This window comes from Salvelinus sp. IW2-2015, linkage group LG14 (assembly GCF_002910315.2).
Source record: "Salvelinus sp. IW2-2015 linkage group LG14, ASM291031v2, whole genome shotgun sequence".
Lineage (NCBI taxonomy): Eukaryota > Metazoa > Chordata > Actinopteri > Salmoniformes > Salmonidae > Salvelinus > Salvelinus sp. IW2-2015.
This window is the reverse complement of record NC_036854.1, coordinates 53713015-53727646: the sequence shown is the minus strand read 5'-3', so window position 1 is coordinate 53727646 and position 14632 is coordinate 53713015. Positions and strand designations below refer to the sequence as shown.

The 14632-nt window shown below is 40.5% G+C and overlaps 1 protein-coding gene across 1 annotated transcript in view; it reads right to left on the bottom strand.

Moving 5' to 3' along the window:
- The window catches only part of LOC139022491 (cadherin-7-like), a 123307-nt gene that overhangs the window by 18239 nt on the left and 90436 nt on the right, over positions 1-14632 (bottom strand). Inside the window, exons 5-8 of the mRNA XM_070446819.1 lie at positions 11833-12017; positions 8792-9045; positions 7431-7567; positions 3592-3713 (exon numbers count right to left, since the gene is read on the bottom strand). Coding sequence (XP_070302920.1) covers positions 3592-3713; positions 7431-7567; positions 8792-9045; positions 11833-12017 — 698 coding nt within the window. The remainder of the gene's footprint in view (positions 1-3591; positions 3714-7430; positions 7568-8791; positions 9046-11832; positions 12018-14632) is intronic.

Genomic DNA, 14632 nt, shown 5'->3' with positions numbered 1-14632 from the left:
AAAATAGGACTCTACATTTTCCACAGAAATACGAAATAACATCATAAATGGTTCTTACTTTTGCTGACCTTCCATCAGAATCTTGTACAAGGAGTCCTAGGTCCAGAATAAATCGTTGTTTGGTTTTAGAATGTCCTTCTCTCCTGTCGAATTAGCAACCTTAGCTAGCCATGTGGCGCGAACATGTCCATCTCCTCTCGACGCATAGAACGGAAAACTCCAAAAGACCCATTAAACGTTAAATAAACTGATGAAACTCGGTTGAAAAAACCTACTTTATGATGTTTTTCTAATATGTATCAAATAAAAACAAAGCCGGAGATATTAGCCGTGTATACCGAACGCTTATCAAAAGACAATAGGAAGGTCCTTCCCGCGCCTAGGTAGAGAAAGGAAATTGTGGTCACGTCATTCCAAGAGCTCTTGTTCGACCACAGATCAAGCTAGACACCCCATTCCACCTTCTACTGCCTGTTGACATCYAGTGGAAGGCGTATGCAGTGCATGCAAATCCATAAATATAAAGCAATTCAATAGGCAGGCCCTGCCTAGCATCGTTTTCAGATTTTTCACTTCCTGTCTGGAAGTTTGCTGCCAAATGAGTTCTGTTTCACTCACAGATATAATTCAAATAGTTTTAGAAACTTGAGAGTGTTTTCTATCCAATAGTAATAATAATATGCATATTGTACAATCTAGAATAGAGTACGAGGCCGTTTAAATTGGGCACGATTTTTTCCCAAAGTGAAAATAGCGCCCCCTACACACTAACAGTTAACTTGTTATGGCTGCAGGGGGCGTATTGAAAAACKGGAAAATATATGCAAATTTTCAAACGGCCTCTTAATCAATTTTTGCTCTTACAATATGCATATTATTATTACTATTGGATAGAAAACAGTCTCTAGTTTCCAAAACCGTTTTAATTATTTCTCTAAGTGGAACAGAACTATTTTTACAGGCCATTTCCTATCCGGAAGTGAGATTTCCAAAATCGATGTCGCTCTTCAAGACCTTGTCTATAAAAGGGCATGTCACTTAGGACTSTAGAAACACGTCATACGCCTTCCTCTGGGTGTCATGCGGAAGTGAGAGCAGAAATGACTTGATTATCTCGTCCTGGGATTGAACACAACCTCTTGGAGTGAGGTGTGCGCACTTTATTTTTTTTTCTGGGCGCGAAGTAGGACCTGGACTCGGCTCCTGGAAAACACTCGTTAAAGGTGAATATGATCTCTGGCTTCGATTTTATTTGATACATGTCACAATATCATCCTAAAGTATGTTATTTCAATATATTTTAATTATATTATTGAAATGTATTCTGGACTTTAGACGTGATGCGACGCAAWAAWTTTTTCAAGATGGAGAGGTTAGCGTCGCACTGCCAGTGTGCTTGCTAATTCAAGAGGGAAATTGTTCGTTCTGGATCGAAATAAAGACGTTTCTGAACAAAGGACCCCTTGGAGAACATTCTGATGGAAGATCAACAAAGATAAGGACCCAATTTGGGATGCTTTTTCATATATCTGTCGAACTGTGCTATGCTACCGTTTGACTAGAATCAATGCTGCTGTGTGCTAGCTATTGTAGTAAGCTAATATGACGATATATTGTGTTTTCGCTGTAAAACACTTCAAAAATCGGAAATATTGGCTCTATTCACAAGATCTTTCTCTTTCATTAGCTATCCACCATATATTTTTCTGAAATGTTTTATGATGTGTAATTAGTAGTTGACGTTGGTGTCTGTATTTTCTCTGGCTACTCCCGTGCGATTTCTGACTGTAGCTATGATGGTAGCAGTAATGTAAAACTGATTTATAGCTAAAATATGCACATTTTTTGAACAAAACATAGATTTATTGTGTAACATGTTATAGGACTGTCATCTGAGGTAGTTTTTTCTAGGTTATTTAGGTTGGTTCTAGGTTAGTTAGGTTGGCTTGTGCATGCTACTTGCATCCTACTTGTGCTGTGAAAAATGTCTGTCCTCTTTTTGGTCTTTTTGGTCTTGACTGATTTCTTTTGATTTTCCCATGATGTCAAGCAAAGAGGCACTGAGTTTGAAGGTAGGCCTTGAAATACATCCACAGGTACACCTCCAATTGACTCAAATGATGGCTTTAGAAGCTTCTGATAGGCTAATTGACATCATTTGAGTCAATTGGAGGTGTTTCTGTGGATGTATTTCAAACAATAGTACGCAAGTATTAACACCATGGGACCACGCAGCCGTCATACCGCTCAGGAAGGAGATGCGTTCTGTCTCCTAGAGATGAAAATACTTTGGTGCGAAAAGTGCAAATCAATCCCAGAACAGCAAAGGACCTTGTGAAGATGCTGGAGGAAACAGGTACAAATGTATCTATATCCACAGTAAAACGAGTCCTATATCGACATGACACAAGTCATTTTTGCAACAATTGTTTACAGACAGATTATTTCACTTATATTTCACTGTATCACAATTCCAGTGGGTCAGAAGTTTACATACACTAAGTTGACTGTGCCAAAAATAGCTTGGAAAATTCCAGAAAATGATGTCATGGCTTTAGAAGCTTCTGATAGGCTACATGACATCATTTTCTGGAATTTTCCAAGCTGTTTAAAGGCACCGTCAACTTAGTGTATGTAAACTTCTGACCTAGTGTATGTAAACAATTGTTGGAAAAATGATTTGTGTCATCCACAAAGCAGATGTCCTAACCGACTTGCCAAAACTAAACTATAGTTAACAACAAATTTGTGGAGTGGTTGAACAACAACTTTTAACGACTCCAACCTAAGTGTATGTAAACTTACGACTTCACCTCTATTTAAAAGAGCCGAATAGCAATTCTCAAATCAATGCATCATTTTGAGCAATTGTACTTATTCAGTTTTACATTCTCTCTTCCCCCTCCCCCTCTGATGCTATTTTCCAAATGCCAGGAGTAGATGAATCGGCATCGCCGAAGCACAAGTAATTTAGCAACATTGAGGCCAATATAAATTCCAGCCTTTCCGTTTTGTTTACATCATGTTGTGATTCATTTTTTCTCTAGTGCCCACTACACTGATCCTCTAATTATACACGCATGCACACACATAGACACACACAACGAATGAGAAATCAGACCCGGGCAGACACCCACTCTGCCCCGGCATGAAATATCATTTTAGTGTGTGATATCATTGTAGAGCCAAGCCACTGGCAAATTCAAACACTTTCATTATTCAGCTAGCAGCTGCAGCAGAAATGACTAACATCTCTAATGAAGGATACAAACACCAACAATGCTTGCAATTTGATCTAAAAATGTGGATCTGACAAATGTGTCTCCCTCGATTTGACCTCAAGCTTTGAAAAGGGATGATACACAGTCTGAGGCTGATGCAGATTTATTTACATTTGTTTCTCAGGTTGCTAATGGGAATCAAACAGTGAGTGTGGGTGAGGCAATATCTTAAATGTTAAAAGTTCTCATCTAATGGGATGCTTAAGAGCAAATAAGCAGTGGGTACATCTGAATGTGAACTGAATCAGGCTGGTGAATGCAGTACCAATAATTTACTTCCCCATCAGATAATGTATCTCCAGTTTCTCACCTGTCCAGGAGCTGCATTCTCACATAGGAGGGTCTCATACGCGATGGCAAACACCGGAGCGTTGTCATTGATGTCCAGCACTGTGATGGCCACAAAACCTTTTCCAATCTTTGTTGGATCCTCTGAAAAAGAGGGAGRGAGAGAAGTAGACAGACAGGAGAGAGCGAGAACAAGATTTTATAATCATAGCTGGTTTCCTTCAGTACTTAACTGACTTAACTTTGTTAACCTTCATCCACTTACCCTACTATCAATCTTTTTCATGTTTTTTTAATTCATCACAAAGGTTGAGCGAAATGAGCAAAATGCGGCCAAAAGTGCCCATTCTAATGACATATCCAAGGCATTCACCATCAGCTGGCATCCTTAGTTGCTCTGGTGGGGATCAGCCAACATGATCAGGCAGCTAATTACGATTGGAGTGGAGCTACAGCTTAGGTGAAAATGGCTAGGGATGCGTACGACATTGCATCCTATACCCTTTATAGTGCACTATCTAGAGCAGTGGCGGTCAGTATCGTTGAAGATGAGGGAAGACCCCCCAAAAATGTATGAGCATGACCTTTTTTCTATTACAGCATATTGGATGCTCAATGCAACATATAGCTACTAGAAGTAACGCATTAGTAAACCCGCTACAATCATGCAGTACAGTCAACAAACAGTTTAGCAGTTACACCGGCAGACCACGGTGGCAATACATTTATAAAACTAAAAGCTTACCTTGACTTGGAAAAGTTCCAGTGTTGTATAGCAATAGCCAGCTAGCTAACATGGCATCCCTTTCTGTTTGAGCTGGGTGTTTGAGTAGGCTAAACTAGCTAGCTGCATTTGATAGCTAAGTAAGTGAATGGGAAAGTGACCAAAAAATCACTGAAATATAGCTCTCTCTCTCTTGCTTCACCTTCATTTGTTAACAGTTTTGAACAAATTAATTTCTTCAACTATTGTCTGTCTCTCTCTGAGTCAACTACTCACCACATTTTATGCTCTGCTAGCTAGCTGTAGCTTATGCTTTCAGTCCTAGATTCATTTTCAAATTATTTGATTGGGTGGACATGTCAATTCATGCCGCAAGAGCTCTAATAGGTTGGAGGATCTCCTCAGGAAGTTGTCATAATTACTGTCTAAGTCTATGAAAGGGCGTGAGAACCAAGATCCTCCTAGGTTTTGTACTGAAGTCAATGTATCCAGAGGAGGACAGAAACTAGTTGTCCTCTGGCTACACCATGGTGCTACCCTACAGAGTGCTGTTAAGTCTACTGTAGACCTTAATTGCAGAACAGTGTTCTAATCAATTATTTGGTGTACGTGTCTTTGGACTATCATTAATGTTGACGATTGCTTTATCAAATTGATTATTACGATGATTAAATTACTCCTGTAACAATCAACTCATCAGCAATCTTGGGGAAAAAGTTTATTTACAGAGTTAGCGTTTTCAAATTAACTCTTAGATATAAATATATCTGACATTGGTCATTAATTGTTTATCTTCTATTAGCCTCTGTCACGCCCTGACCGTAGAGAGCTTTTTATGTCTCTATTTTGGTTTGGTCAGGGTGTGATTTGGGTGGGCATTCTATGTTCCATTTTCTATGATTCAAATTTCTGTGTGTTTGGCGGGTGTGGTTCTCAATCAGAGGCAGCTGTCTATCGTTGTCTCTGGTTGAGAACCATACTTAGGTTGCCTTTTCCCACCTGTATTTGTGGGTAGTTGTTTTCTGTTTTTGTGTCTTCACCAGACAGAACTGTTTCGTGTTGTTACATTTTGTTATTTTGTCTCAGTGTTCATAGTTTTTTTAAATAAATAATCATGAACACTTCCCACGCTGTGTTTTGGTCCACACCTTCTCCATACGACGACCGTTACGGCCTCATTCTGAATGTCGCAAAATCCTTGGATACCTGCACGAACCCTGGCATAAATCATGAATCAGCGATATACAAAGTGGCTCAATTATTTAATTACTAACTAAATAATCACACAGAATTACATAAACACAAACAGAATAGGTTACACATTGATTACTACATACTGAAATGAAAAGTCTCTAGGGGGGAGGGGGCTTCCCTCCTTTTTTCGTAATGTCTGATCTCACATGAGCGTGGCCACTCACTTGGTTAAGACTTCATATGAAGAAAAAAAAACTCAAATTTTGAAGGCTAACATCACATTACATCTTCTCACAAATAGTTTCATATTTAATCATGTCAGTTCCCCAACATTTGAATGTGAATCTGATCACTGAGAATTATGCACATTCAGAGATACAGTTATGCTGTTCTACTGTCCTTAGTTACATTGCAAATTATTAATAGATTCAACAGGATTGTTCTTTAAATACCCACGGACCATTCCAAATGTTTGGATTAAAGACATACTGTTTAATTATTCAACCTTTTTGATGTTACCGTACCGCAACCTCTCTCTGTGGTAACAAAGGAATTTAACGACTCTCTCCGAGAGTCGGAGAGAGCGTTTTCATGGAGGTATTTATGACCGTCATAAAACTGTGGAGAGAGAGCGAGGGGGCGCCTATGATCCTCCACAAAGGGCAAGTCATGACAAGTGACGTGAATATATTAAATATAGTTTTATCTTAAAAGGATAACTTTGGAAATTTACTGAGGAGGATGGTCCTCCCCTTCCTCCTCTGAGGAGCCTCCACTGATAGAGTCCACCTCTGGTCAAAAGTAGTGTAGTATATAGAATATAGGGTGCCATTTCAGACACAGCCTAAGTGACTGTGTAGTAGCACTGGCCATCCTGTACTGACACAAATGCAGCACTGAATAAAAGGCTGGCTTCTGAAAGCCTGGATGGGACAATGATTTAGCCTGGCGTCGGCAGCCACACTGACAGCAGAGATGACGTGTTRGCTGACATTTGGGGGCGGCTGATTTGGTAATAAAAAGGACGCGTGGCACCCCGGGGCACAGACTTGTTGTCATTGGCGTCTTCAGAGCAAAGTCTGCGCGCGGATGAAATGTGGGCGCCATCCGACCGCGGCTCAAATGCATGAAGAAGTGCTTCTCTCCCCTCTTTTGTTACAAAAAGCCCATTTTACTCTAAAAAGCGTAATAAGGCATCCTGGGCTCTGAGAGAGACTGCCTGGACATCTGATTCTATAGCTGCTGCTTTCCACTGTAAAGAGAATAGAAGTCTGACTGTGTGTCAGAGGCCAATGTCTCCTCAGTGAAGGGCTGTTCAGACAATTTGCACAGTTATTATTAATGTTTACTGTGTGTTACTCTATTGAGAGTAACAAGGAATCATTCGTGTTAGGCTTATATTTGTGCTTGAATCACAATGCATTTACATGAGTGATGAAGATTGTTAGATTGTTTGGTTTTGTGACTATTTGTGCATTGACTGATACAATGACAATTTGATGTACATTTTATCTTCATTGTGGTTTTAAACTCATACTGATTATAGTTACTTAGTAGAGTAACTAGTATGTTGTTTAATGGAGCTTGTGAGATGATTCCTGTCCATTGTGTCTGCGTGGGCAGTGGGCAAGGGGGGATGAACGAGCGCCTTTGTCCTTGAAGCCGTGGAGGGATGAGTCAAAGGCATCACGGCACCTCTCCTCACATTAGCATAGTTCACTAGCGGATTTACCATCGCCTGCGCCTGCCCTTAGTCAGCAGCTCGCTCCTCACACACGCCATGACTCACGGAGAACCAGAGGTCGCAGTGACTGCTATAGGTCAGAATTAACATTTGGCTCCATCGCAGAAGGGACTACAATACTTTATGCAGGGCCTTTATAAAACCCTGACTAGTCTGACTTTGAGGCCTGATGTGGAAAGCTGCGTGTGTGTGCTCTTACGACTCTCCATGGCGAGTATGGTGAGGTTGTGGACAGAGTTGACCTCTCGGTCCAGGGGCTTGGCAGTACTGATGACCCCACTCAGAGCATCCACATTGAAGAAACGCTCCAGGTCTGTGTTTCTATCTATGGAGTACCTGGAGACAGACACACCGATCCACAGTCAGTAAGTCAGACAGACAGACATAGCTATGATGAGGTATTTTCCTTTTGTAGAAAGTTCTTATTGATTTTAAATTATTAACTGTATCTCTGAAACACTTTTGGACGAATAAGAACTTTGTACCGTCAAAACGTGCCAAATGAACAATTTAAGAGTGCTTTTGGATTCAGTCCATTGGTACAGACCATTACTGAGCTGTCAACATGTGGAATTATGTAGTTTTATTATCCATTTATAATGCTAGCTAAAACAATCATGTTGAACTATGAATGAGAGATCTATACATCAACTTTTWACTTTTAGATTTTGACGAGAACTGTTTTTTAAAGATAGAAGTTAGACTGAGATGAGTTGACTGTGAACACAGAACAAACACTATCCATTCCTATACAGCAGCTCATATTTCTGGGCAAAATTACAACTTCAATAAGCCTAAATCCAAAGGGAATTATTCAATGTAATTTTACTCAATATAATTGGTTGCTTTAGTTCCACAATAATTTAAATGTTACCATTAGTAGGGCCATTTTATGCCAGGTTATTAAAGACGCTGAGAGCCGCCACACTCACAATGGCTGAGTAATTCGATTTTCTGATTAACAATCCTAAGGGTCCTAGCATGAATACCACCACACAACACTTTTAATTTTCAAATAATACATAATGGGAGGGAGTCTCATAAGTGACATGGGGCAGATTGCGTTTATGAGTGGTTGCCATGGAAAAAAATATATAACAAAAAAAAGCCATGTAGCTGGTACMGACTGTTGACCCTTCTGGGGGATTGCCCTTCACTTGTTGATGACATTTCACTTTTGCAAATGTTGCATTCCCTCGAAAACCACAACACCATCTGGCTTTAGTGCGTGTCACACAGTCACAGAGGGAGTATAGAACTCATGGTGTCAGTGGTTTAAGTGTGTTGTGTAGATGGTGCTTAAATGTGTCGCTACTGAGATGTGAGAAGGTGAACGTGTATTTACAGTCCTACTCTAAAGGCGTTTGGACCTCCTGTCAACCTGACGGTGTAGCAACATGTTGAAAAAAACTGTTGAAAKGACTTGGAATTCACTACTATGTTGAATAGGGCCAAGCTGGGTATAGTTGTTTTAGGAAACAGGTGCCACTTCATAAATTGGCTGGGACAACCGAGAGATTGGCTGTGATGGTGTGTAATAACTGGAGAGATGGGCTCTACCTGATGGCACTGTTGGAGGAGTCCGGATCGTGCGCGGCGACTCTCCCGATAAAGGTGCCAACTCTGGCATCCTCAGARACCACCATCCTGCTGAGCTGCGTTGAGAACACAGGCGACTCGTTCACGTCCTCCACCATCACCTTGACCGACGTTGTGTCGCTGAACGAACCCAGGTGCACAAACGCAGGGTCGATGTTCCGATTGGTGGCTTCRATTCGCACATTAAAGCTGTTCTTGGTCTCAAAGTCTAACGGCTGAACAAGTAAGACCAATAAAGAGAGACAAATATACATTAAAAGGAAGAAAAGGAAAAGCTATTTCATATTAATAAAAAAAAACATACAGTTGAAGTCAGAAGTTTACATACACTTAGGTTGGAGTCGTTAAAACTCATTTTTCAACCACTCCACACATTTCTTGTTAACAAACTRTAGTTTAGGCAAGTCGGTTAGGACATCTACTTTGTGCATGCCACAAGTCATTTTTCCAACAATTGTTTACAGATTTCACTTATAATTCACTGTATCACAATTCCAGTGGGTCAGAAGTTTACATACACTAAGTTGACTGTGCCTTTAAATAGCTTGGAAAATTCCAGAAATTGATGTCATGGCTTTAGAAGCTTCTGATAGGCTAATTGACATCATTTGAGTCAATAGGAGGTGTACCTGTGGACGTATTTCAAGGCCTACCTCTTTGCTTGACATCATGGAAAAATCTAAAGGAATCAGCCAAGACCTCAGACAAAAAATTGTAGACCTCCACAAGTCTGGTTCATCCTTGGGAGCAATTTCCAAACGCCTGAAGGTACCATGTTCATCTGTACAAACAATAGTACGCAAGTATAAACACCATGGGACCACGCAGCTGTCATACCACTCAGGAAGGAGCTCAGTTCTGTCTCCTAGAGATGAATGTACTTTGGTGTGAAAAGTGCAAATAAATCCCAGAACAACAGCAAAGGACCTTGTGAAGATKCTAGAGGAAACAGCTACAAATGTATCTATATCCACAGCAAAACGAGTCCTGTATCGACATAACCTGAAAGGCCGCTCAGCAAGGATGAAGCCACTGCTCCAAAACCGCCATAAAAAAGCGAGACTATGGTTTGCAAATGCACATGGGGACAAAGATCGAACTTTTTGAAGAAATGTCCTCTAGTCTGATGAAAACAAAAACAGAACTATTTGGCCATAATGACCATCATTATGTTTGTTGGGAAAAGCCGAAGAACACCATCCCATTCATGAAGCACGTGGGTGGCAACATCATGTTGTGGGGGTACTTTGCTGCAGGAGGGACTGGTGCACTTCACAAAATAGATGGCATCATGAGGTAGGAAAATGATGTGGAGATATTGAAGCAACATCTCAAGACATCAGACAGGAAGTTAAAGCTTGGTCGCAAATGGGTCTTCCAAATGGACAGTGACCCCAAACATACTTCCAAAGTTGTGGCAAAATGGCTTAAGGACAACAAAGTCAAGATATTGGAGTGGCCATCACAAAGCCCTGACCTCAATCCTATAGAAAATTTGTGGGCGGAACTGAAAAAGTGTGTGCGAGCAAGGAGGCCTACAAACCTGACTCAGTTACAACAGCTCTGTCAGGAGAAATGGGCCAAAATTCACCCAACTTATTGTGGGAAGCTTGTGGAAGGCTACCCAAAACGTTTGACCCAAGTTAAACAAATTTAAAGGCAATGCTACCAAATACTAATTGAGTGTATGTAATCTTCTGACCCACGGGGAATGTGATGAAAGAAATAAAAGCTGAAATAAATCATTCTCTCTACAATTATTCTGACATTTCACATTCTTAAAATAAAGTGGTGATCCTAACTGACCTAAGACAGGGAATTTTTACTAGGATTAAATGTCAGGAATTGTGAAAAACTGAGTTTAAATGTATTTKGCCAAGGTGTATGTAAACTTCAGATTTAAACTGTAGCTTGAGAGTATAGGTCAGCCAGATTCCAGATATCGACAGAGTGACTTTCCATTTAAGGTAAAGCATGTCCTGATTGGCTAGTTTATAAGCACTGGCCACATTTGCTATAAATGGGGAGGGCAAAGCCGTAAAGATACTGTATTTGTATGCGCATCGCACATGCCAACATGGCCTCGTGGTACACCAGTATATTGAAGAAATACAACAACCCTATCCAACCTTGCACATAATCAGACTCTCACAAATACATATTTTATCCAGACATTTTTATATTGACATACTGTGTAGTGTGAAAGCAAGCTATTGATTGCAAGAAAAGGCAACACATCACGTTGAGAGGCATTTGTGAGTGTTTAGAAGATATATTGTCATATTTTTGACTTATTGACTCACAGTTGTAGCCCTTATAATAAAGGACATTGATGTGACACATTTATTGTCTGTGTTTATTGTCTGTATGACTTTCCACTCTGTGGTTCTCGTCTATGACTGGTGATGGTGAAAACAAACAAAATATCAGATTGAACCCTGTGACAACCGGCTTGGGGCCAACAATAGCTCTCACACCTACAAAGTCTCATGGCGGCCATTATCAAATTCTTGAGTGGCCTGGGGATATMTTTTTAAACCTTAAAAAAACACTAAAATAGCCTACAAGCAAATAAACTATTGACATAGCAGTAATATTACATTTCGACCACTAAGTAAAAAGAAAGTAAAGTCTATGAGTGCGATAGGCTATAAAATAAAAGCCATTATATTTGGTCAACTGAAAAAAAAGCATGCTTATAATGCAATTGAAGCTAGACATCAAAGCATTAATATTACACAACTCTGCATCCCATCACATTCTCAGAGTGAGTCATCATCTTTGAACAGTGCAAGGCCATGGCCAGACAGAGATCGATGGAAACGGATGAAAAATATGCATTCGTCACTATCCGTTTTTGTCCGCCAAAAGATTGACTTCAACTTTTGACGGACAAAGTCAGAAGTGTTGCATGCGTAAAAAAAAAAAACATTGTCCATCTCAATGTATGAGCTCCATAGAAAAACAATTTTTGGACAGATACAAAATCTCTGCATGTTTACCTTTTGAAGGGTTATGACACCCTCTTGCGTGTCCTCATCTGTAGTGATGTTGAACAACCCAGGTCCGTCCTCCATGATCCTATACTCCATCTCTGCATTGGGGCCTATGTCTGCATCCACAGCCTTGACCCTGGCCACCACGGATGCCACAGGCAAGGACTCCAGCACAGTGTACTGATAGTTCTCTGGAGGATAGAGGAGTAGTGGTTAGAGATGAGGTGGTTTCCTTACTCCTTRGCAGCTCATATTTATATTGCCCCCCAGCTGCCTGTGATTTCCCTCTCTCACAATGAATGGTAAAACAGCAAATTAATGGATTTGTTTTTTTTCTCAATTTAAAGAGGAAATAGTGACAAATTATATTTAATGAGTAGTTTTACATTTAATACATGTATGGTGGTAAGGGCAAATATTTTTTTCTTGAACATACAACTTTTAGAACAATGGAGTTGTTTGTATTCACATGAAAATGTATTACACATTCTGACCACTCCACGCTACATGAAACATAATATTTCTTGACCAAAGTGTATGGAAGAGTCCCCGATCCGTGCGTAATATAGTTGAAGTCGGAAGTTACACCTTGGCCAAATACATTTAAACTCAGTTTTTCACAATTCCTGACATTTAATCCTAGTAAAAATTCCCTGTCTTAGGTCAGTTAGGATCACCACTTTATTTTAAGAATGTGAAATGTCAGAATAACAGCAGAAAGAATCATTTATTTCGGCTTTTATTTCTTTCATCACATTCCCAGTGGGTCAGAAGTTTACATACACTCAAGTAGTATTTGGTAGCATTGGCTTTAAATTATTTAACTTGGGTCAAACGTTTCCGGTAGCTTTCCACAAGCTTCCCACAACAAGTTGGGTGAATTTTGGCCCATTCCTCCTGACAGAGCTAGTGTAACTGAGTCAGGTTTATAGGCCTCCTTGCTCGCACACGCTTTTTCAGTTCTGCCCACAAATTTTCTACGGGATTGAGGTCAGGGCTTTGTGATGGCTACTCCAATACCTTGACTTTGTTGTCCTTAAGCCATTTTGCCACAACGTTGGACGTATGCTTGGGGTCATTGTCCATTTGGAAGACCCATTTGCGACCAAGCTTTAACTTCCTGACTGATGTCTTGAGATGTTGCTTCAATATATCCACATATTCTCCATCCTCATGAAGCCATCTATTTTGTGAAGTACACCAGTTGTTAACAAGAAATGTGTGGAGTGGTTGAAAAACAAGTTCTAATGACTCCAACCTAAGTGTATGTAAACTTCCGACTTCAACTCTGTGTTCTGGTGGGATGAAATGTCTACTGGAAGATTCTATTACATGCAAACTCTCCCATTGTTTCCCCAAAGTCTTTGTCTGCAGTTCTACGACTTAAAGCATAAAAGGCGGGAATCATTTTCACAATCATAATTTCACCAATCACTATGGCAGAGCTCATTACCAGACCTTCCATGTTCCTCACCCCAGTGGCTCCCGACATTGCCCTCCTAACATTGTTTGCTGTCGTGTAATCTTTGTAATKGCTTATTAATTTGCCATGGAATAGAGGCTCCTTAAAAGACAAAAAGGCTTTCCTCCCCTTCCCTCATACGGTGTATGCCCCTCTTTGCCACCTTCCTCCAGCCTCCCCTCCAATCCTCCAATGTCTAATGTTTCTAGACTCTATAAGCTGTGGTGCTGTGTAATACTCTATTAATTCTGATCCATGACCTTGGGCACAGCACAAGCTTAATAGAGTCTAGAAACATTAGACATTGGGGATTGGAGGGGAGGCTGGAGGAAGGTGGCAAAGAGTTTGGCATACCCGTATGAGGGAAGGGGAGGAAAGCCTTTTTGTCTTTTAGGAGCTTCCTATTCCCCCAATTGGCAAAAAAAAAATTTAAAAATAGGCCCAAAATTTTTAAAACCAAGAGTTTTAAAAAACCCGAAACCAGCCCCAAACTTGGGGGGTTTTTACAGGGAAAAAGGGGCCCCCCAATGTTTTTTCCCCGGGAGAAAAAAAAAAAAAAAAAGGGCCCCAACCTTGGGGGGTTTTTTTTTTTTTTTTGGGGGAGGGAAAAAAAAAAACCAAATGGGGAAGGGTTTCCTTGGGGTTAAATGAAAAGCCCTCCCCTTTTTTTTTGGCCCATAGTTTGGGGGAAAAAATGGGGGTTTTTTTTGGAAAAATTTTAGAAAATTGTTGGGGGGGAAAAAAAAAAAATGAATTCCCCCCCGCCTTTTTTGCCTTTAAAGTCGTAGAACTGCAGACAAGACTTTGGGGAACAATGGGAGAGTTTGCATGTAATAGAATCTTCCAGTAGACATTTCATCCCACCAGAACACAGAGTTGAAGTCGGAAGTTTACATACACTTAGGTTGGAGTCATTAGAACTTGTTTTTCAACCACTCCACACATTTCTTGTTAACAACTGGTGTACTTCACAAAATAGATGGCTTCATGAGGATGGAGAATATGTGGATATTTGAAGCAACATCTCAAGACATCAGTCAGGAAGTTAAAGCTTGGTCGCAAATGGGTCTTCCAAATGGACAATGACCCCAGCATACGTCAACGTTGTGGCAAAATGTTAAGGACAAAGTCAAGGTATTGGAGTAGCCATCCAAAGCAACCTGACCTCAATCCCGTAGAAATGTGTGGGCAGAACTGAAAAACGGTGTGCGAGCAAGGAGGCCTATAAACCTGACTCAGTTACACAGCTCTGTCAGGAGGAATGGGCCAAAATTCACCCAACTTGTTGTGGGAAGCTTGTGGAAAGCTACCGGAAACGTTTGACCCAAGTTAAATAATTTAAAG